This window comes from Ursus arctos, unplaced genomic scaffold, assembly GCF_023065955.2.
Source record: "Ursus arctos isolate Adak ecotype North America unplaced genomic scaffold, UrsArc2.0 scaffold_12, whole genome shotgun sequence".
NCBI classification, from domain to species: Eukaryota; Metazoa; Chordata; class Mammalia; order Carnivora; family Ursidae; genus Ursus; species Ursus arctos.
Window position 1 is genome coordinate 16,161,573 of NW_026622786.1, and position 23,490 is coordinate 16,185,062.

At 48.6% G+C, this 23,490-nt stretch overlaps 1 protein-coding gene across 5 annotated transcripts in view; it reads left to right on the top strand.

Moving 5' to 3' along the window:
* The window catches only part of SORT1 (sortilin 1), a 61,485-nt gene extending 38,207 nt beyond the window's left edge, over window positions 1-23,278 (top strand). For 3 of the 5 annotated variants that reach the window (XM_026484632.4, XM_057310399.1, XM_057310401.1), the window contains exons 8-20: window positions 496-626; window positions 3,247-3,391; window positions 4,360-4,515; window positions 6,119-6,225; window positions 9,342-9,444; window positions 9,775-9,943; window positions 10,509-10,699; window positions 12,640-12,829; window positions 16,207-16,323; window positions 16,901-17,009; window positions 18,017-18,123; window positions 18,409-18,532; window positions 18,705-23,278. In XM_026484632.4, coding sequence (XP_026340417.1) covers window positions 496-626; window positions 3,247-3,391; window positions 4,360-4,515; window positions 6,119-6,225; window positions 9,342-9,444; window positions 9,775-9,943; window positions 10,509-10,699; window positions 12,640-12,829; window positions 16,207-16,323; window positions 16,901-17,009; window positions 18,017-18,123; window positions 18,409-18,532; window positions 18,705-18,719 — 1,664 coding nt within the window. In that variant the 3' untranslated portion in view covers window positions 18,720-23,278. The remainder of the gene's footprint in view (window positions 1-495; window positions 627-3,246; window positions 3,392-4,359; window positions 4,516-6,118; window positions 6,226-9,341; window positions 9,445-9,774; window positions 9,944-10,508; window positions 10,700-12,639; window positions 12,830-16,206; window positions 16,324-16,900; window positions 17,010-18,016; window positions 18,124-18,408; window positions 18,533-18,704) is intronic. The other 2 variants (XM_026484633.4, XM_057310400.1) reach the window with 1 other exon arrangement.
* The last annotated feature ends 212 nt before the right edge of the window (window positions 23,279-23,490 follow it).

Consider the following 23,490-nt stretch of genomic DNA (forward strand, 5'->3'; position numbering starts at 1 on the left):
TTCAACAAATTCATTTCATTTTTTCATTCATTGATTTGCACACCCGCAGTAGTATGCCCATCACTGTTCGAAGGATGGGGAGAGCAAGACACCTAAGCCCTTGTCTCATGGGGCTTGAATTCCAATAGGGGTATTAGACGATCAACAAGAAAACCAAAAACTCAAACAAGACCACTTAAAATAGAAAAAGATAAGTGTGTCGTGAAGAAAGCAAAACAGGATGCTGTGGCTATGACGTGTTCATGCAACACCGTATTTGAATTACGTAAACTCTTGTCTTTCTGTCCAGTGCAAAACCTCACGTGTATAAAAATAAAACCCAAATGTGAATTTCCTGTGTCTAATGCCGTGTCATTTTACATTGTCGCCTGATTAACAAGCATAGGATTAAAAATCCTTTAGCTATAAAGTTGAGAACATTCCTCTAAAACAGTTGGTTTGAACTGGAGGCTCACCGGTATGTGCAATTTTAATTAATATTTTGTCTTGTTTAAGAAGCTGACCTTGGGGCACTGGAATTATGGAGAACTTCAGACTTGGGGAAAAGCTTCAAAACGATTGGTGTGAAGATCTACTCATTTGGTCTCGGGGGACGTTTCCTTTTTGCCTCTGTGATGGCTGATAAGGTGAGTGTTGCCTCTTTTGGAGGTTCTGAAATTTCTGGAAATATGTCTCGAATGGCCCCTTTTACTGCTAGTACTGGCAGAGTTGCTTCCCTCTTTGCAGCGTTTAGTGTGACTAACATTTGGAGGTGATTCTTTCTAGAGGCTGATTGATCCTTCTGGGCTACTGTGCACATCAGCCTGTTGTCACCGCATGAACACCCGCAGCCCCAGTGTCTGGACTTTACTCAGACACAGATACCTGAAAAAAAGCAGTCCACTTGCTCATTATCCAATAATGATAATAGAAATAGGTAATATTAATTAAGTACCCGCTATATTCTAGGTGCTGTTCTAGGCCCCAGGACTATAGCATTGAACCAAACAGATAAATGTCCTGCTCTCAGAGCTTACATTTAAATAGGGAATTAGATAGATCCTAAACTAATAAATATGACATTATAATATTAGGTAATGATTCAGGCTAAGAAGAACTCTATGACCGCTAGTAGCCGGAGCAGTCCTGTTCTAGATAAGGTGGCTTGGATGGGCCGTCTGAGACCCAGCTGAAGTGAGAGCATAGTTCTGTGCACATCTGGGCGGAAGGAGCAGTAAGCACAAAGACCCTCAGATTGGATCATGCTTGAAATGTTGAAGAAAAGTGAGAAGGGCAGCATGGCTGGAGCACAGAGGAGCATGGTCCAAAGACGGGAAGCCATGGTCAGATCAGAAAGACCTTTATAGGCCAAGATCTTGGCTTTTATTCTTCATGTGTCAGGAAGCTGTGAAAGGTTGTGAGCAGGGGAATGGCGTAAGTTGGCTTCTGTTTTGACAGAGTCGGTAGGTGCTGAATAGCCTGACAGGGGGCAGGAATGGGGGCACCAAGAGCAGCTAAGAGGCCATGACAGCAGTGAGAGAGATGGTAGGTTGTTGATGTGGACGAGGGAAGAAGGGCTGAGATCATGGATATATTGTTAACATATCGCCAAAAGGATTTGCTGATGAATTAGCCGTGGTTTGTGAAGGCATGAGAGGAACCAAAGGTAACTTTAGAATCTTTGCCCTGAGCAACCGGGTGAATGGTGGTACCATTTCCTGAGATGGCAAGAGAACTAAGTTTGTAGCAGGAAAATCAAGAATTCAGTTTTGGATATGACATGCCCACTAGATATCTAAGTGGAAATGTCGGGTAAGCATTTGGGTATATGCGTCCCCAAATTACATGGTGTATGAAGCTGCGTGACGCGATGATACCTTCTGGAGGACTGAGCGCGTGCTGGAGCACCCCAGCAACACTGAAGGGTTGGAAAGAGACGAGAATCCAGCAAAGACGACAGACGGAGGGCGGTGGGGAATCAGACAGGGATGCCACGAAAGCCAAGTGGAGAAAGTGTCTCAAGGAGGAGGAGCGATCAGCTGTGTGAAGCTCAGCAGAGATGTGGAATGAGAGGAGTCCTGAGAATGGTCCAGTGGAGCTGGCGAAGTGGAGGTTGTCAGTGACCTTGACAAGTGCAATTTCTTCGGAGGACTGGGGTTAACGGGCTGATTACAGTGGGTTCAGAGAGAACGGGAGTGGAGATAGGGAAGTAGACACAGTAACTACACGGAACTCGCTCGAGCAGTTGCACAAAATCCCCCAGCGACCGTGGGAGCGGGTCCTCTTGCCTCGGTGTGTATCTGAGGAAATTGAGTAACTTGCTTAGGGTCGCCCAGAGCTAGAGCCGTGGCGGGAGTCAGACGTCCCGCCTCCGGAGGTGGCGTCCTGCAGTGTTCCGCTACTGTCTGCACCGTCAGCGTCCTCCCGGAAGCTTCTGAACTCTGGTTCCTACCTGTAGCAATGAGCAAGAGTGAAAGTCAGCGTCTAGGTATGAGCTAGAGAAGTAAGCTAAATGCACTTGGCACTGAACTTTAAAGAGTATTGAACGTAAGGAGGCGCTGGGACTGATTCTTGTGTCTAGTAGGTATCTGAAGCTGTTTATCAGAGAGGAGGTGTTAATTGCCTCCTTACCAGACTCCTTTTAGCAGATAAATGCTCCCTGGTCAGCTCCCTTGTATCGGCCACTTCCCCGGCTGTGCACGTGACCTTCGTTATGGCTGTTCACAGACACACACTTCCTGAAAGAGGAGACGTGTCACATCTTGACTTCCCTGTAACCTCCCAAGCATGGGTTTCATCTCCATTTTTAGACTCTTAATTATCTAATTCTTTGGATTATGCCAGGACTGTCTCAAAGGGACCAAACTTCTGTGCAACAATCCTCATTTTAAGAATTATCTGAGCAAGCATATGCGAATGGCTGTAAAGCCAAACTAATGATGGCTCTTAGCTCTATTGAAGGAAGTGGGAATGTCAGAGGTTGGGAAGATTATATTTTACAGGGCCATACCAGAGTGAAGAAGCCAAAGAGGAAGCCAGGATAGCCTTAACTTACAATAGAATGGATTGTTCCATGGCCTGGAACTTTGCTAGGGGTTAGAAATTGCTTTGGTAATTGGTACTGGGACTTGTCAATTAGAACAGTTGTACCTAGTGAGAAAATGGATAATGATACTCATAATTATGAAAAATAATGTTCCTATTCATGTCCCTGCACGGGGCATCTTGGCAGAAAATTAAAAAGATAAATATTGGCATTTGTTCCAGGATACAACAAGAAGGATTCATGTGTCAACAGATCAAGGGGACACATGGAGCATGGCCCAGCTACCTTCTGTGGGGCAGGAACAATTCTATTCTATTCTAGCAGCTAACGATGACATGGTGTTCATGCATGTAGACGAACCTGGAGGTAAGAGGCATTTTAGCGGCCCACCTTGAATGCATAGAGATGTAAGCTTCAAGTTTGTCTTTGAGCTTCCTCCTTACATGTTGACTTTCTCTCTTACTCCTGGGTATTTATTAGTGTCCTACTGAATACACTGTCTTGCAGATAATACGTAGTCTCTGTTAAGGAGGCCCCTTGTTTTGACTCTAGAGTATGGTTTAAGGGTGGGTCCAAGTATCCTAGCGCAGCGCTGCTCAAAGAATAGTCAGAGGACCGACACTGTTTGCTAGCTCTGTTACCAAGTAAGCACAGAAAGCAGTAGCAAGCACTGAGAAACTCCTATAGCCCTTCAACAAAGCGATTTCTTATCTGTTGAATCTAATTATTGAGAAGTTGTGGATTATATTTTGTCTATCTTTTGTACTTCACTCTTCTTATGATTAATTTTTACTGTATTTTACAAAGGATCCGTTTGTGCCATAATAGAAATTTAAAAATTGATCCTTCACCAGGGCACGGAGGAGCATGCGACTCTTGATCTTGGGGTTGTGAGTTCAAGCCCCACCCTGGGTATAGAGATTACTTAAATAAATAAAACTTAAAAAAAAAAATGGATCCTTCACCACAGATAGTTTGAGAAGCATTGTTCTGGAATATAAAGATTTAGAGATACGTATGATATGAATCCAAACGCATTGCCTCTGCCACCAGAATATATCTCGGAAGGTCTTTGCTGCAGCATCTGATTAATCCAGCCAACAAACAGCAGCTCCCATGCTCCAGGCACCAAGCTGGGGGCTGGAGTTAAAGGTGGACATGAAAATCACAGTATCCAACATGATTAATTCTCAGGTCTGCATCCACATCATGAAGAGAGACAGTTGGCTAATGTATGCAGTCAGTCAGTCAGTCAGTCATGTGTATGGTTGGACTGTTATTTTCTCTCTGTTCCCTCCCAAGACCTAGTGTTTTTGTTTGTTTGCCTCTTTCAGATACCGGATTTGGCACAATCTTTACCTCAGATGATCGAGGCATCGTCTACTCCAAGTCCTTAGACCGACATCTCTACACCACCACAGGTGGCGAGACAGACTTTACCAATGTGACTTCCCTGCGTGGGGTCTACATAACAAGTGTGCTCTCAGAAGGTGAGTCTGGCCACAGCTGCCCTTCAGCTGAAAATGTTGGGAGTTGAGGTTTTTGGGGGAGAATAATGGTCCTGTCCCCCCAGTAATGTTGCTTGCCTGGCCTACAAGCCTATCCATGTAAATTCTGGCTCTTTATTTTACGTAAGTTATGGTAAGTAGAACTTAGAAAAAAAGCAAGCAACAGCAGGTAAAAAGAGAGACTTTTTGGGTTCTGTGTTGTTTAAAATAAGTGTTAAGTTAAAAAAAAAAAAGTTTTCTATATCGGGAGGCTCAGGACTAGGGGAACGAGCCTGAGTTTGAACCGCTGCCTGCTGTTCGCCTTGTAGAGGACGCAACTGAGCCTGCATTTCTCTTGTGTTCTAGTCAGTGGTTCTGCAGAGCTTGCTTCGCTAAGGCCCAGTTTTACCAATAAACACGTCACCCTAAAGTACAAAAAGGCTCTTAAGGTTTTGTTTAAATATATATTTATTTTTTGGTAGGAGGTGGGGGTCATTTGTTTCTATCTGTAAAGATCTTGCAATGGTCTGCAAGGTCCTAAGCAGTATTGGCCCCCATTTCCTCCCTGACCTCACCTTCTACCCCTCTCCCCTCTGCTTACTATTCTGGTCACTCCAGCCCTCTGCACACACACATGGTTTAGAGATTCGCAGGCCCGGTTCTCTGTTTTCCCAGAGAACTGCAAGGCTAACGCCATGCCCCTTCCCATCCGTGCTTATGTGTTGCTTTCTGACTAGAACCCGCCCTGGGTATCCCGTTGGAAACTTGTCTGCCCCCCCATGGACACACTCAGCCTCTCTTTAGCTGGCAGGTTTTTCCCATAGCACTTACTGTCTCACATAGTATATAATTTACCTATTTACAGCGTCTGGTGTTTGTCTGACCCTGCTAGGATGTATATTTCTCCAAGTTTTTTTCTGTTTCGTTCACTGATAGAGTCCCAGAGGCTTACGACAGTTTTCATAGTAGGCGCGCAATAAATGGTTATTGACTAAAGGAGTTGTCTTTCATTTGCTTTCTTGTTTGATTTTCCTTGGACGTCTCAAAACATATTGTCTCTGAATTTAAACCTGCAATAGTTTATGTCGTTGAAAATAGAACGGGGAAGAGACATGCAGAAAAAAGAAAAAGTGTAAGAGATCAGATACGGGCGGAGTAGCAGAAAGACAAAAACTAGGAATTATTACGCCAGACTTACACACGTGCATTCAAATCACATTCAGATCTTGAGAGTCCCTAACAGAAGCCTGTGCCCTGGCCTTATCTGAGGAAAGAGTGGGGTGCCTTCCCGTTGTAGATTTTACTTCCAAGGCAAGCAAGCAAGGAAGGAGAACAGACATCAGCCTGTTCGTGTTGCCGAGGAGATAAAAGGTGTCTTTCCAAGAGTGGCAGTCTAGATTTCTGCCATCAGCTGGGTCCTGTCGAGGTGGGAAGCCTTCCTCAGATGCCGCAGAGTGCTGCTCGGTTACCCACCAACCCTGAGCCGCTCCGTTGGGTGTCACAAGCTGTGGGACTGCAGACTGCTAATGGTGTCATGTGGTCGCAGGAGAGAGAGATGCAGTGATAAACAGTGTAGCAGACTTCATATCATTCTTTTCCCATTCAGATAATTCTATCCAGACTATGATCACTTTTGACCAAGGAGGAAGGTGGAAGCACCTGAGGAAGCCTGAAAACAGCGAGTGCGATGCTACAGCAAGAAACAAGAACGAGGTTTGTTTCCCCGAGTGTCCCGTGCGCTTGGAGCAAGGCAGCCGCTCCGTTCTGCTCTGATCGGTGCCAGGCCTTTGAATAACGAACTTTCATGCGTGATCAGGGCCCATAGCTACGAGCGGGAAGTGTGGAAATGAGAGTAATGAAAGGAACTTAGAATGTAGGAAAAGGAACTGCAAAGAAAAGCCAAGAATACTACGGATTATTCGTCTTTTAAAGAAAAGCAAAGCTGAAGGCTGAAGTTTTGTGTTTGCACTGCTGAATGCAGAGTGGAGGTGGGCCTGTGATCAGTTCCGAGTCGGCGCGGCGGCTGAGACCCGGCATTCTGCTCGGAGCCGCAGACCGGCCGATCGGGAGCAGGGCCGAGCCGCGCTGGCCGGAAACAGGCCGCCGAACTTGGCCTTCTCTCCCCCTCTGCCTGGGCTCACCCGGCCGGCGGGTGTGGGTGGTGACGCCGCGCCATCGCAGCTCTGAAAGCCACAGCTGACCCCTCTGAGGTGGCTAAGAATAGAGACACAAAGGCACTGCTCCGGGAGGTCCCAGATTCCAGGAGCGATGGGTCTTGACAGGCAAGAAAGAAAGAAAGAGAAGCAGGCTTTGTGTCTGGCTCCTACGGAATTTGAGAGGAGCTTCGGGAAACCCTGGGAGTTTTCTTCAAAAAGCGACAGTGTTGGTGGTTCCCGAGGTCTCCTCCGAATACCTGTGGCTGAAAGGCACTCTGCTGTTGTAGGGGGGATTTTTGTTTTGTTCTAAGACCCTCAGACAGTGTGAGGTAGTGTACTGTGCCCCCAGCGCGCTCTCCCTTCTCTTGCTCGCAAGTGCTGTGAGCCCCTCTCCCCTCTCCTTTTTGCCCACCCCTTGCCGTGGCCTCGCCCCGCGCCTGCCCTCCTCACCTTAAGCCTGGCCGGTGCAGTGGCCTCTTGCCTGGCCTGGCCACTGTCACACTCCCAGTACACTCACTGTCCCTGCTCAGTACGCCTCAGGGCTCCCCTTGGCCTGTGGAGAAGGTCCGTGCCTCTGACCTGGTGAGAGAAGGTCCTCTCCTCCCGTCAGGCTCTCTCCTGCCTGTTCATTGTCATTGTCCATCTTATCACTGGTACTTTCTTTAGTGTAGCCCTCTGCTGCACCCCTGCCGCTGTGGCCTTCTCCACCAGACTCCTGGGGAAATGGGGCCGATTTTCCCACGCCCGAGTCATTAGAATTAGTGGAACTCCTGACCGTCCTCAGTGCCCTCTTCAGTTAGAATTAATCCTTCGGGCGCCTGGGTGGCTCAGTCGGTTAAGCGTCTGCCTTCGGCTCAGGTCATGATCCCAGAGTCCTGGGATCCAGTCCCATATCAGGCTCCTTGCTCAGCGGGGAGCCTGCTTCTCCCTCTCCCCTGCTCGTGCAATCTCGCTATCTCTCTCTCTCTCTCAAATAAATGAATAAAATATTTTTTAAAAATAGAATTAATCCTTCCTCTTCATTTCACCAGATGTTTGCTTGAACCTCTTTTTTACTGCGGTAGAATATATGACATAGCGTCAACATTTTATCCAGCACAGGTCTCTTGTAAAGCATTAACTTTCATTGTGCTTTATAGCTCAACTGGTTTCTTAGGAATCTCTCTCTCGTTTTAAAGACTTATTTATTTTAGAGAGAGAAAGTGTGGGCGTGCACGTGTGGGGGGAGGGGCAGAGGGAGAGACTCTTCAAGCAGACTCCCTGGTGAGTGCGGAGCTCTATGCAGGGCTCCATCCCAGGACCTGAGATCATGACGAGAGCTGAAACCAAGAGTCAGACGTTTAACCGACTAAGCTACCCCATGGCCCTTCAGAAATCTCTCTTAAAGGCGGGACTGGGTCTTACTTTGAGTCACCACCACATCTTGTACAGTAGCTGAAATATTTCAGGCGTTCATCAAGTTTATTTGTGTAGACTCATGCCGTAAATATTGATCAGAGGCTTCGGTATAATGCAGGAATAAAATAAACTAAGACATTGCACATGAGAAAATAATTGCATAATTTGCTCCCAGATATACGAACGCATTTTGGAATCAAGAATATCCCACTGGGACTATAACTCACCAACAAAAAAAACACCCAAATTAAAAATGGTTAAAGGACTTGAATAGACATTTCCTTAAAGAAAACATACAAATGGCCAAAAAGCACATGAAAAGATGCTTGACATCACTAATTATTAAGAAAATGCAAATCAAAGGCACAGAGAGATCACCCCCCCCCCCCACTAGAATGGCTACTATCAAAAACAAAACAAAACAAAATAACGTGTTGCTAGGGATGTGGAGCAATTAGAACCCTTGTGCACTGCCGGAGGGTTTGAAAAATAATGCAGTCACTATGGAAAACAGTATGGTGGGTCCTCAAAAAATAAAACGTAGGACTACCATAGGATCCCGCAGTCCTTCTTCTGGGTGTATATCCAAAAGACCTGAAAGCAGGGTCTTGAAGAGCTCTTTGTATGCCCATGTGCATAGCAGCTTTACTCACAAGAGCCAAAAGGTGGAAGCAACCCAAGTGTCCATTGACAGATCAATGGATAATCCAAATGTGATAGACACATGCAACGGCATAATATTCTGCCTTAAAAAGGCGGGAAATTCTGACACTCACTACAACATGGATGAACCTCAAGGACATAAGACTAAGTGAAATAAGCCAGTCGTGAAAAGACAAATATGGTTCCACTTCTATAAGTTACCTGGAATAGTCAAATTCATAGAAACAGAAAGTGGAATGGTGGTTCCCATTCTGGAAGGTCTGGAGGTCTGGGAGGACGGGGTCTAGAAGGGACTGGGAGGAGGGGAAAGGGGAGTTATTGGTGAATGGGTGTAGAGTTTTAGTTTTGCAAGATGAAAAAGCTCTGGAGATGGATGGTGGTGATGGTGGCACAACGTTGTAAATGTACTTCACCCTACTGAACCGTGTGTACACTTAAACACGCATGGTTAAGACGGTAAATTTTATGGTATGTGCCATTTATCCACAGGTTTTTTTTAAAGAGTATCCCACTGAAGCCTGGGTTAAGTTCAAAGATTCCTTAGAAGGCTCTGTGAGATGAGTAAAAAATTACACCTTTGGTTTTAATCTAAGCTTTGGTTTCTTTTCACAGTGCAGCCTTCATATTCACGCTTCCTACAGCATCTCCCAGAAGCTAAACGTTCCGATGGCCCCACTCTCAGAGCCTAAGGCCGTCGGCATAGTCATCGCCCACGGTAAGCAGCCTCCCCGCCCCCCATCTCCCCGGGAACCATCAGCTGAGCACACTGAGACTCGTCCAGCCTTGAATCCTGTAAGAAAACCACCATACAGGACTTTTACCATCCTTCGTAGAATTTCTTACAGGATAATGATACTTCGGGTTTTCCCTAGAGAGAGAGACGTGACTTCTCCCTTTCCCAAATTTTGTGGTCTTTTTTTTTTCTATCACAAGAGGCATAATGGGAAATAACCAGAGTAAATTCATCGAAAATTATTCTCTCGGCAGTAAATCCTCCGTGTTTCGTTGCTGATTTTTGCTGACAAGATGGTGGATTGTGTTGTAGGGAGTGTAGGGGATGCCATCTCAGTGATGATCCCGGATGTGTACATCTCAGATGATGGGGGTTACTCCTGGACGAAGATGCTGGAAGGACCCCACTATTACACCATCCTGGATTCCGGAGGCATCATTGTGGCCATTGAGCACAGCAGCCACCCTATCAATGTGATTAAGTATGCATGAGCTCCGTTCCACCCACACTGTCTGCGGGGAGGGCAACTGCGGGATGCTTTTCTGTTGTGGGGCGGATTGGGGGCATGGGGGCTGGTGACAGACCCTGATTCAAATGTGTGCAATCTATAGAACTGTAGGGAACATTCTGGAAGGGATTGCAACCCACATTCAATGGCTTTGCTTTTTCTTCTGACTTCCTCTAGCTAACTCTTTTCGTCACTTTTTAAAAATATTCTTCTTTCTCTCCACAAGAATCTTACAGAAGCATTTAAACACTTTGGATGAAAGATGACTCCTTAAGTATAAATTATACAAAATAATTTGTTTGTTTATTTAGAAGCCCATTCTTTCCTGTGAAAGAAATTTTATAAAGGCATTTTCTTCTGTACTCTTTGAATGAATCCCTTAACTGGAGGCATTAAAAATTAATATAATCATCAGTTAATAAGCTATCATCTAAATACGAGGGTTTTCTCTGGTTCGGGATCAAACAGCGAGAGTGGTTTCCTGGTACTCCCATCGTGTTGATCCTCTGTCACAATTGTTCTCTAATTGTGGTTTCAGGTTCTCCACAGACGAAGGTCAGTGCTGGCAAACCTACATGTTCACCAGGGAGCCCATCTACTTTACTGGCCTCGCTTCAGAACCTGGAGCTCGGTCCATGAATATCAGCATTTGGGGTTTCACAGAATCGTTCCTGACTCGCCAGTGGGTCTCCTACACCATTGACTTTAAAGATGTCCTTGAAAGGAACTGTGAGTACCTCCTTTGACATTTTCTACTGGAAACTTATAAGCCCGTTTTCCTAAATAACCAATTCAATTTCATTTCTTTTAGCTGGAATAAGAAAATGCATAGGAAAGAGGGTTGAAGAATGTTCTACGTGGGTAATCAGGCAATAGGATGGTATCAGAAATGCAGCTTCCCTCTTTGGACTAGCACTGTCCAAGAGAAATAAAATGAGGACCACATGTGTGATTTAAGTTGTTCTATCAGCTGTGTTGTAGGAGTAAAAGAGGTGAAATCTACTTTAATAATATAATCATCTTAACCTATCCAAAATATTATCATTTCAACATGTAAGCAATATTAAGAGTTATCAATGAAATGTTTTGTATTTTATATTTCTCTTCTAAGGCTTCAAAATCCAGTGTATATTTGACACTTCCCTTATAGTAAATCTCAATTCAGACCAGCCGTAAGTGGGTAAGGCTCTCACATAGGAGAGGGTAGCTTCACGCTGTTGGAGCTCAGTAACGTTTTATGGGATAACTTTCTGCTTGGACGGATAATGCATGCTTGCGTTTATCTAAAATTATTTCATGACATTTGGGGGTTTTCACCCTTGATTGCAGCAGAACTGTAAAGAGAAAGCTTTAGAGGAAAGTGTGTTGCAAAGAGCATCTGACTGTGTCCCTTATCAAAATGTTGAAGTGGAAAAAAAAAACCACACATTGAAGTGAGAAAGTTTTCACGTAGAGTTTTGGCTTGAATGTCAGTCACAGGTGAGGCCCTAGAATGTGGATGGGGTGAGCACGGAGCCCACACTGACCATTTCAGAATTCCGTGGCTTCACGCTGGAAGGCATGTTAAAGGCACAGAAAATGGCTTCAGAAAAGGAGGTAAAAAGAATCCCAAGCGAACCCAGGCCCCAGTACCAAAGATGCTGACATTGTACTGAAAAATGTGGAGGATAAAAGAGAAAACTGGAGAAAAGGCCCCCGCCCAGCAAGCTGCAGTTTCTCGCTAGTGTGTTATGATAAAAGACTTGAGGTTTCAAGTCCCTGTGGTTGAATTTTTGTCCTGTTATTCAACTGTATGGTGGGTCCATTTCCTCAGAATGTTAGTTCAGTGACTCCTGGAGGAAGCAGACACTCTGTTTGGACCTTACTTTTCTACAAGGTGTTTAAATGTGATTTAATACCCGAGAGTCATTATCCAGATTCATTAACTAGGCTGTAAAGGAGCTGGCTGATGAGTTTTCCCCTCATAAGGCAGGTCCGTGGTTATCCCTGAAGTTTAACGCCTTTCAAAGATTTAGTGAGCACCTGCTTCTTTACAGGCTCTGTGCTGGTCTTCGTATCCCAAAGGATAAAAACCTAATCCACAGTCTTTAGGCCATGGCCTTTGAGTCGTTTGTCCAGGAGTGGGTGGTACGACTTACGAAGCCAGGTGGACTGTCATCAACAGTCCAGTTGAAAGGCAGTCGACTAGAGTAGTAAAAAGTCTAGAAAGAGATGGTCTTCCCTTCTGTTTGAGGCAAGCTGACCCATGGTGAAACTGAACCCATGCTTTTGGCTGACGGATATCTTGTCCTAAAAGGAAACAGCTGGTTGCCCACCTGTGGCAGCTCCCGCTGCCCAAGAGCACAGGCGCACAAGACGGGGACAGCAGCCTCGCCGCTGGAAAGGAAGCTTAGAGGTGCTCCATCCGGCTGCCCGCTTTGAAACAAATGAGGTTTTTCCTAATACTCAAATGGGCGGTGAGACATGGAGAATCTTCCTCTGGCATGAGGAGATGCCAGCCGTTGGTAGGCTCTGCGTCCTGCAACTTCTGTCTGCAGTTCCAGAACGAGGCAGTAGCATGAGTCAGACACCCCCAGTTCCCGTCCTTGCTCTGCTGTCCTCCTGGCAGCCACCTCGCGTGCGTGGGTGTGGGGCCAGGTGGTGCCCTGAACAGCCTGTCTTCTGTTTAGGTGAGGAGAAGGACTATACCGTATGGCTGGCCCACTCCGCGGACCCTGGAGATTATGGAGACGGCTGCATCTTGGGCTACAAGGAACAGTACCTGCGGCTTCGCAAGTCGTCCGTCTGCCAGAACGGTCGGGACTACGTTGTGACCAAGCAGCCGTCCGTCTGTCCCTGCTCCCTGGAGGACTTCCTCTGGTATCGGCATCCCTCAGATCCCTGTTAGCCCCTTGCTGTGCGGGAGGAGGTGAAAGGCAGTTGTCTTCTAGGCCTGAAAAGGATTGAAATCCTCCCTTCCCTGGGGGCGAGCTGCTCCTTCTTACTGAGGAGACGGAGGCACAGAGAAGGGATCCAGAGTGACTGGTGATCAGACAGGTTGAGCTGTCACGCCGGACGGTTGTTGCACAGGGCCGGCGACAATCCCCAGGAATCCTGGTCCGACAGCAAGGGACAGAGGTGTGTAAGGAGGAGGAGAACTCAGAAACGCAGAGAGGAGACGAGAGGGCAGAACCCAGCCGGAAAGGCAGTGCAGGAGCTGGGAGGAGGTGGGACTTCCGTGTGCTCACTGAGCACTGACAGCCCGAGGTCAGCAGGTAGGGCACCAGGTTTTGGATTGTCTGCGAGACTGAGGGCAGAGAGTGTGGGTCTGTTCCGAGACAGGAGGGGACGTCAGGGTACTGATGGTCCAGATGTCCCATCAAGGCCCAGAGGCCATCAAGGTGATCTCCCTTGAGTTCAGGACCATCCGGGCTGCAGGGTCAGTAGCATGGACGGCATGGAGTTAGTTGGTTATCTAAGGGCAAGGCAGTCCCTGGGTCGCCAAGCAGGGTACTACTTCCTGTCACAGCCAGTAATCTTATGGAACTCGTTTCCTGCAAAATGTACTGGCAGGAAATAGAGGTGAATCCTAGAGGATCTGGAAAAGAGTGCAGACAGGACAGCAGTTGTGTTCCTCTACATCCCATTCCCTAGAACTGCAGGTGACAGAGAGTACGGGACTGACCCCAGTCTGACCAGTGTGCCCCCTACCCCACCTTGTAGCTCACATCTGCAGGTCGAATGGGCCAGGGGTGCCCCTCTGTGTTTCCACAGGGAACAGGATCCCTCCGATGGCTGTGGTGTCGCTGTAGGGCTAGAGCTTGTACACTGTGACCCTCTAGCGGGCTGTCTTCATCCGAGACAGCGCGCACACTGGGTCTTAACCACACGGCCTTCTCCTGCTTTCCAGACCTGCTGTGCTTCGTCAGAGCTCCGCGCCGTTGTACACGCGGCCTCCTCCGCCCAGGAAGGCTTCCCACATTCCCTGCTTGACCCCCAGGCTTGCGGGATTCCCGCTCGGCCTTTAGCACTTAGCTCACTTCTCACCTCCGTAAAGCCTTCCCCAGCTTCCCCTCATGGGGGCTCCTGCAGGAGGCCTGTTGCCATGTCTTGGTTACCGTGGATAGGTCTGGTTCCGCGGGTGAACTCTCGACTCCTTGAGGGCAGATTATATCTGATCACTATGTAATAGTCACGATAGCTCCTGACATTCACCGAGCACTAACTCTGTACCAGGCACCGTCCGAGCCATTTACATTTAGCCCCAGCAGCTCTGAGACGGACTGCTGCCATTTCCATCTCACCAAGGGAGAAAGGAAGGTTCAGAGAGGTCGTCACTACCTTGCCCGCCGCGGCTCAGCTCCAGAGCCTACACGCTGTACCGCCCGTGCTGGAGAAGTGTGTACTTTGTGGCCAGGAGGGGCACTTGCCCTGACATGTGGGACTGCGTACCTAAAATTGTCGCCGGAATTTCCCCCCGTTGGAGGGGTGGTGTCTTCGGCATCTTCTGTTCTTCTTACCCTGCTCCCTAAATATTTGTCACGACACCTGGAAGTACAAGCGTCAGCGTAGTCCCCAGACATCTGTTGCATGCTTGCTGTGCGCAGGGACAGTGGAAGGTTTGCTCTTGACGCTCCTGGTCAGATACACAGAATTATGCTGTGCGACAGTGCCCTGGGGATTTAGAGAAGGGAAAGGCCGTTCCATTGAGAGCCGAAAGGAGGCGGCTCAAAGAAGGCTTTGTTGAGGAGGTAGCATTTGAGCTGAGCCCTGACAGGCACGAGGACCTGACCTTGCACATCTGGGCAGAAACAAGTCGTTAAAGCCAGTGCCCCGGTGCGAGCCCAGATACCCACCAGCGTGCTCAGGAAGGCTGTGCTGGGAGATAGGCCGTGAGGGGAAGTCGCAGTGGTCACGATAAAGAAGCAAGTAGGGTGCAGACGGGGCAGGACCAGGCTGAACGTTCGGCTGAGATAATGGAAGGAAGGTAGTGGCGTGGACAAACACAGGGAAGTGACGGGCGAGGCCGGCTTGGAAGAGAACACGTGATGTGTTTTGACCGCTTTATTTATTGGCGGTTCTGCCGGCAGACTTAGGTGGTGACGTCCAACAGGTACTTGGAAATACAGGATCCCAGCTTACAAGGGTGAAACCTGGAAGTTTCGCTGCAACAAATGGTTAAAGCTCATGCAGGAGAGCAGCTACAGGGTAAGAGAGTGACTGCAGACCGCAGGCAAGGGTCTGCGTGTCCAGGCTAGGGGGACGGAGGCGCAAAGCGAGCAGAGAGAAGCAGGGAGCACAGCTTCGCAGGGGCGGGGGCAGGCGCCACAGCACAGGCCGGCCCAGAGAGCGCTCCCCGAGGCTGCGGGACTAGTGCATCCCGGGGGCCTCAGACATTTGCCTCCAACGTGGTGAGGGGGTTGAAGCCAAAATGCGCGGAATAAAAAGTAAGCGAGTATAACAGAACAAGTACAAAATATACGACATATTCTTTTAAGAAGTTTGGCTGGTAAAGAAGAGGGAGAAGGAGGAGGATGTGCGCAGGCTAAGGAGAAGCCCCCAGGTGAGTGGGCCTGGCGGTCCCTCCACAGGGTCAGCCAAGCAAGGTCCCAGGGCAGCAGGAAGGATGGGCCAAGGATGCTGACGTAGGGGTCAGCCTTGGAGAGGAGGCAGGGTGTTACTTCTTGGGGGAAACAGAGAAAGGAGAGCCGATGGGAAGCACGTGGAGAGGTGGGGTAGGATGGAGGGCAGGACAGGGCATTCACGTTGGAGACAGGGATCCTCCAAGAAGCTAGGAGGGATAGAAATGGGGCAGGCAGGGAAGATTTGACATGCACCTAGGGTACGCCGCCAGAGAACATAACGACGAGTGATTTGGAGGTGAATGAAAAGGTGACTAAGCATCGTGGTGTTAGATCTGTCGCTGGTGTCACTGTTCCTCAGTGTCTTAGTTCTGGAGCGAGTCCCCGCCCTGCTGCCGTCAGTCCCTTCCTGGGGCTGCCGCTGTCTGTGCAGGGCTCCTAGCTCCTGAGTCCCGAGTTCCCCGGGCCTGCTCCGTAAGCCACTGGTGCCCCAGTTAAGTCTTCTCCAAGTCTGTCCTCCTAAGTGGGCCTTCCTTACAGACGACACTGGGCTACTTCCGTGCGACCAAAGACTGGAATATTAATCTGCCACTGCTCCACCTGAAACCTTCATTACTAGTCACCTCACTGTCTTTCCGCAACTCTGAAGGATACTTTATTTCCTGACTCTTACAGTGATTTTGGCTACTTCCGTCCAGAGAATGACTCCAAATGTGTGGAACAGCCAGAACTAAAGGGCCACGATCTGGAGTTTTGTCTGTACGGCAGAGAGGAGCACCTGACAACAAATGGGTGAGGCGGCTCTCCTCCTGAATCGTGACGGCGCGTCCTCCCCATGCAGAGTGAGCCCCACGCACAGCGCCGCACACCTCCGTGCAAGCAGTGTTCTGGCGCATGCCAGCAAAATACTGTCTAACAGAACTTTCTGTAGCGCTCTGCCGTGTCTGATATGGCCGCCGCTAACCCTGTGTAGCAACCGAGGGACTGAACTCATTTTACTTAGTTTCAGTGCACGTAGCCACTGTATTCAGCAGTGCTGCTCTGGAGGGGACACAGTACCTCCCCCCATACACTGTCCCCCCTCGCATTTTTGTGCCACGTGTCAGTGTGCTTTCCTTGGGTCACAGTTCTTTGGCCCCATCTCTTCAGGCACAAAGGTGGGTGTGTCTCCTCAGCACGGCCAGGGATGCGTGGTCTGTTCAAGGCCTGAAACGACACAAAACATCCCCAAAACATTCCTGAGGCTCTCCCCTCAGGCCTGAAAGGTGGCGGACGTTTGAGAAGCTTTTCTGCAGCTTTTCAAGGAACGAGGCAAGAACCCAGGAATGCATCCTAATGGTCTGATAACAAATTGTCTCTGCCTCTTCAGGTACCGAAAAATTCCGGGAGACAGATGCCAGGGTGGTGTGAATCCAGTCCGAGAAGTAAAAGACTTGAAAAAGAAATGCACAAGCAACTTTTTGAGTCCCGAAAAGCAGGTATGTTAAAGTAGATCTGGTTTAGGTGCCAGTGGGGTTTCGGGTTCTGCCAGAACAAGCGACAGCATTAAGAACTGTATTCCTGAGCACGGAGTGGCCAGACTACTTCCGGCAGGCTTCGCTGTGCACAGGAAGCCATTAGGTGGAGGATGGGTCACACACAGATGATAAACTCACCTAGTAAAAACTTTTTTGTTGGAGGAACAAGGTAGAATTCCATAAAATTGTCCCGAGTCTTGGAAGCATCGAGTTGAGGACATTTCTGAGGCTGAGAGTCACTTAGGGAAAAGACTTGAAGTCGGGCCATAAAGGGCGGGAAGAGAGGAGTCCTGGGCCATCGTTTAGGTGGGCTCTGTGCTGAGTCACGCCGAGTGCATTCAGACTGGACAACTGAACTGCGGTAGTAATGGGCTTTTGATGTCGGAGCAAGTTACGGGGCTGCTGACAGCTCTGTAGACTGAACGGTCTGGCGGGGATGTGGGAAATGGTAAAGAGGAAACCTCTGAGTAAAGAAGCACTGGACCAGCAGTGTGATGGGGGCAGTCAGCTGGGGGCCCCAGTTTCCTAATCCATAAAATGAGAGGTGGACAATCCACGATCCCCCCCACCCCCGGCCTTCTAAGGGATGAGGGCCCGACACGGGTGGGATCAGGAAGGTAGTGGGAGAAGACTGTGTGGGTGTGTGTCCTTGTCAGCGGCAAGTTCCTTCCTCTCTGCACCCCAACCCTGCACTCCTCAGAGTGTGTGTGTGTGTGTGTGTGTGTGTGTATGTGTGTGCGCACGATTGCACAAGACTCCTGCCCCCAGGGACACAATGTTCCCAGAATCTTCAGGGCAGCCGAATTCTGGTTACCCTTTGCCAGCGGAGATGCGCTCCTGGTAGCTGGGAAAGCACAAAGGGCCTAGAGACTGTAGATCGTTCCCAGAGAAACCAGGGGAAGGAGCGGCCTCTTCGAGTTTGGTCCTAGCACGTGCACACCTGAAATTGTTTGTTTTAATTTGTCTAGAACTCCAAGTCAAATTCTGTTCCAATCATCCTGGCCACCGTGGGATTGATGCTGGTCACCGTCGTAGCAGGGGTGCTCATTGTGAAGAAATACGTCTGCGGGGGCAGGTAAGGAGCATGGAAGTCAGTCAGAGGTACTGAATTCAAGCCCCAGAGTCAGCCAAGGCGTGCAGTTGAGCTGGCCCTTAGAGAAAACCGGCTGGTTGAAGTGATGTTCCCGAAGCATCGGGCCCAGATCGTCTCAGAGTTTATATTTGCCACATGCCAACTGTGGGCTGTGCTTCCCGTGTGTGTGACTCAGGCTGTGAGCGTATAAAACTCAGAAAATCCACAGTCCCGTCAGACACGCACCCCTGCTCGCCGCGTGAGGCTCACGGAGGTCTCCACCCCCAGGTTCCTGGTGCATCGGTACTCCGTGCTGCAGCAGCACGCCGAGGCCAACGGTGTGGATGGTGTGGACGCCCTGGACACGGCCCCCCACACTCATAAGAGTGGTTATCACGACGACTCAGATGAGGTGAGACCATTTCTTCTTGAAGGGGTGGTCCAGAAGTCCAAGAAAAAGAGTGTTTCCTTTCCTGTTCATAATCAAGATCCGAATGAGGCGAAGGAGGGTGTAACTAGGTCATAACTTTCAAAATAGGAATTTTTTAGTGTGTAAATAATATAGTCTCTGTTTCTCTTCTCAGGACCTCCTGGAATAGCTCCTCAGAGGAGCTGGGACCGAGCACAGATGATGGAACCGCAGTACCTCTCACACTCCCTGTGGCACCGACTTGGGGGAATAAATTTCCCGTTGCGAGGGCCCCAGCTCTGTTTCTGCTGCTTCCACCAAAGCCAAAAGGACCTGCGCTAAAGAAATGCAGGGGGTTGGGGACCCTAAACAGTCTCACGATTGGCTCTGGAAAGGGGGGGAAAACTAAATTCTTAAACTTTTTATTTCAAGTTCTGTCTTTTTGCAAAGTATGGGTTCTTTTGGTTTTGGTTTTGTTTAGTAAGGGAAACGAAATGGGATCAGAAGGGAACGTTTCACTAACCCCCCTCTTGCATGTTTTGCATGGCGCCTGCCCCAGGGCACCTGCCAACCCCAGCATCAACTCTCACAAAGGACCCGGTGCTGTCCCCGGGCTCTGCTGGCCACACAAAGCAGCTGCCGAGAGGGCCTCGGGGGCCGCAAGGACTGGCACAGCCTGGTGGCCTTTCCCCGGTCTGGGACAGCCCTGCCCCAAGAACACTGCACACCAGCTCCTCACACACACACCCCGCCTTTGCTTGCTTGCTTTTTCGGGGACCATAGGCCACAGTGGTGTCTCTTCCCCCCGTTTAATTAGGCAATACCCTCGTTAATTGCCCTTTGGCAACTGACTTAACCATGTGCTTCCAAGACACTAAATCAGGAAAACTTAAAGGGCAATATTTTTAACTTGGGGCAGGAAGAAGGGAGCAGCAGGGAATTGACTAGATTTAGCACCTATTAAAGGACAAATTCTTGCTTCTTCCAAGATCTTTCCAGCCATGGTTCGTATTTGTGCCAGTGGACTTGCTCAAGGACAGGCTTAGGGCTTGCCCTGGATGTCTGCCCAGGCCGAGTGGTCTCTCTGCTGGAGTCGAGGGAGGGTGCCCGGGGTGGCCCCTGAGGACTGAACATCACAGTCTCCCATGTCCTCTGCCACCTGTGGGCGAGGTGGGGAACCCTTAGGACAGCTGCTCATTTGCTTCCTCTCGGACTGCTGATGTACCTGGAGCCAGGACTAGGCATGTTTTCAGATTATAGGCTATTTTTTAAAAATCGGGATTTTATTACCAGGCTCTCCTCCTCACCCATTTTCCCCAGCTTTGCCAAGTAATTTGTTGGCATGAAACTTTTGGCGGAACTAACTGAAAACACACGTCCAGTGTGGGTGATGTTTTACGTGATGCGTTAAGTTTGTATTTTAAATTTAAGGAAGTTTTCCACTGGACATTTTTTCAAATCAAGTTAGCAGTAGAATGCGGTGAGGTGGATTTTTGGGTGGCCACACAGTAATGGAAAGCTGCAGTAATTCGTTTTAATACAGCTTGAATATTGCTATCCAGGAATATAGTATACTACATTTTTGGTCTTAGTGTCCCTACTGTGCTGGCCACAGTTTCTCCCAGTAATTATAATTGGGACATTCTTTGGTAACTGCCATTTTGCTGCTAGTTCATTTTATGGTGATCAAGTCACGAAAAAGTAAACGTGCCAAATCAACTTTTGTCAGAATGCGTGAGCAGATGGCCGCGTTCTCTCCTCTCCAGAACGGATTAACAGCAGCAGGGAAAGTGGGAGAGGGGGTGGATGGAGAAGGTTAGAGACTTAGACGCTGCAGCAGAGCTAAATGAGTCAGGGAGCCTCAGTTGAGAAGTAAACCTAGGGCAGTTTTTGTGAAGAGAATTCGTATTTGAGACAGAGAGCACTGGTCTTTTAGGGAAAGCTCATTCATTTTGCATAGTTTTTAAATAATAATAAAAAAAATTCCAAAGGCAGACCAGCTCACAAATGATAAAGCGTCAGTCTTTGTCCCGGACACCCTCACCTCCTGCCCAGAGTGACTGCGATGGCCAGAAAAGACCCACTTCTGCGCACTTCTCCCGGCAGCATATACCACCTGGGTAGATGTGCCCGTGCGTGGTAGTTCTCTGATTTGTTGAGGACGTAAGACAGTTCATCTTCTTCTCCAATAAGGTTAGAGCTCTGTGCGTCTAAGGGTATCTGGGATTTCCGTAGAGCCTGGCAGTTTTCAGAGCACTTTCACTTGGCAATAAGTCATTGGAAACTCACAACATTCTCAAGGAGACTTTCTCTTTGAAGGCAGGGGTTGGCCATCCCTATTTTTCAGGAGACGGAGCTGAGGTACAAAAAGTGAGTAGACTGTCCAGGGTCCCTGTGTGTGTCATGAGCCAAGCTGGTCGGTTGTGTTCAGAGCTTTTGAACGTTTTCGCGCACGCGGGCGCTGTGTGCCTGGAGCGGATCGGGCTCCCAGCGAACGGATGCCTCGCTGTTCTTCAGGCGAGGGACAGTGGCATCGCTGTCGGGCCATATGTAGTGCCTCTTCGCCACCGTGGTAAACAGAAAATTTTATTCTCCTGTTTTTCATGGCTGAAAAACAAAAATTAATGGTGATTTTGAAAATGTGTTTAGATAACTGCCCCTCACCTAGTTGCGGGAGTGCGTCCTCCCGTGATGAGCCACCCCTCTCCCTTCTCCTTGCTTTCTCGTCCTTGGCTCGCTGGCGGGCTGGCTCGGTTGTTTGGAGGACTGCTGACAAGCCTGGCTCACCCAACAAACGTATGCCCTCAGCCAGAAAGTATAACAGCCTAAATCCATGATAGCTTTCAAGAGAACATGATTTCTAATTTGTCCTACTGACGTTAGGTTAGGAGCACGATCTTTGAAAGTAAAGTGTAGCTTATCGTTGCATAAAATCCCAGGCTTGACGGTAGCAGAAGAGATGATTTCTGGAGGTTTCAGTGATAGGATTGAGCTTTGTCAGACAGGTTGGACATATCAGACTAGCGTCAGTGGTCTGAGTTTTTAAATCCAGGTAGAGAGCTTAACCATCCCTCACCTGCGACAGGCGTCTTGGACCTAAGGGGGCTTTTGGTTGTTAGTGACTCTAGAGGTCAGGGGTACATGCACCTGGGCTGGTGTTTGAATGGGGGCACCACTTAGGAGAAGAAAAATGTCTGGAGGGTTCTGGTAGTTCTAAGCGGGGCTCAGGAGATTCACTGGATTAGCTCTCAGTGAAATTTAGAATTTGCCATCTGCCTCTGAGTAGGCTTTCCAGTGTGTACCTCTCTAATTCCTCGGTTTGCCTCTGGGCCTCTCCATGTCCAAGCTGGCCTTTCAGCCGTGACACATTAGTAGCAGACTGGCCACCTCCAGGCCCTGTGCTGGCTCTCTAAGCCGCAGCTGGTTCTCCCACGGCCTTGGTCACGGGACCAGGATAGAGAGAGGAGTGCAGGGCCGTCCACACCCATGCCAGGCGGCGGGGCTGGCCAGAGTTTCGGTCAGTTCTCTATGTTCTGGGCCAGTCCTCCAAGTAGAGAGGCCCTCTTTCCCTTCAGGAGAGCCCTAAAGAACCCTGCCTCTCTATTCGGTGGTTTGGGGTGCTTCCTGCTCGTTGTTGGTACATCCTCCTCGCCCCAGAAAGCCTGGATACTTGGAACTGCTAAAATCAGAGATTCAGCTTTTCAACTTTGCTACTACCTGGCCTCAAGCAGGGAGAGAAACATGGACTTCAGTGTCCTTTGAACAAAACCAAAGTGTAAGATGCGCCGCGTGACAGAGTGCTAGGGAGGGCCAGACCTTCAGCGCCGGCCTATGGCAGGTGCCGGATGTTCTGTTTCATCTGCCACCCGTGTGCCCAGCAGCTCTGGGAGCACCGTCCTGCCCGAGCAGAGCCGGGCCTGCCCTCACGGAGGCTCACTGACACAGCGGGAGCATGTTGATTCCGTGGTTATGTTGCATTATAACAATAAGAGTCAGAACATTAATTTGAAACTGTCTTCAACAACTTGCTGTACGCATTTTTCACACCAGTACATTCTTAAGCATCCTTGTTTATACAGAATAACATAAACTAATCTGTACCTTTATATATATATATGTACATATATACATGTATAAACTGTATAGTGTACATGTTAATGATTTATTGATATGTCCCAGATCTTTCATGCAGTTCTCATCCTCCGCATGCCCTCAGTTTGTGGTCGGGTGACTTGAATGTTCCCCGATAATCCTGCCCACCTCCCGTGTTTGGACATCTGGGGAAGGAGGGTTTTGGTCGTACCCTCCTTATCCTCATGCACAGAAATGCTCAGGGTCCCCATGTGCCTGTTGTTCAACCCTCTCTTGTCTCTTGTTCCCTTTCTGAGCATGTGGTCCCTCCCTGTCCTGTAACTTCTCTGCCCCCTCCCCCAGCTGTGGGACAGCTGCCTTCCTACTAAAGTGTAAAGCAGTATTAACATCATTACTGCATGTGCGCTTAAAACCCAAGTCTTCTGTTCCCTTGGGACAGAAAATTGCATGTGGGGTGGGATAATTTTCAGTGACCCATGTCAGTTACACAACAAAGCCAGACCCCATAGCAAAATTCCACAAAATGGAAATCAGACTTAAATTTCTTTATTAGCATTGTGTAAATAAATCTGGATGTGTTTAACTTTGTACTGGTAATTTTCTGTATATTTGCAATATTTGGGTTAGAAATAAAACAGACTGGACTTTGTTACCTGACCTATCGAAATGACTAAGCTACAGTTTGTTACCATGACAGATTTCCAGTTTTCTAGCTTCAGAAATCAAACTCCAGCAATGAGAGAATAAGCCAGGTAAAGAGCCGGGACTACACTGGTAGCACGCGGGTATTAGATAAGTTGTGGGGGAAAACTTAGTTTTTCTTGTTCTTTATGCCCCTAAAGGTCTACCTCCCATGGGTATTGTAGGAC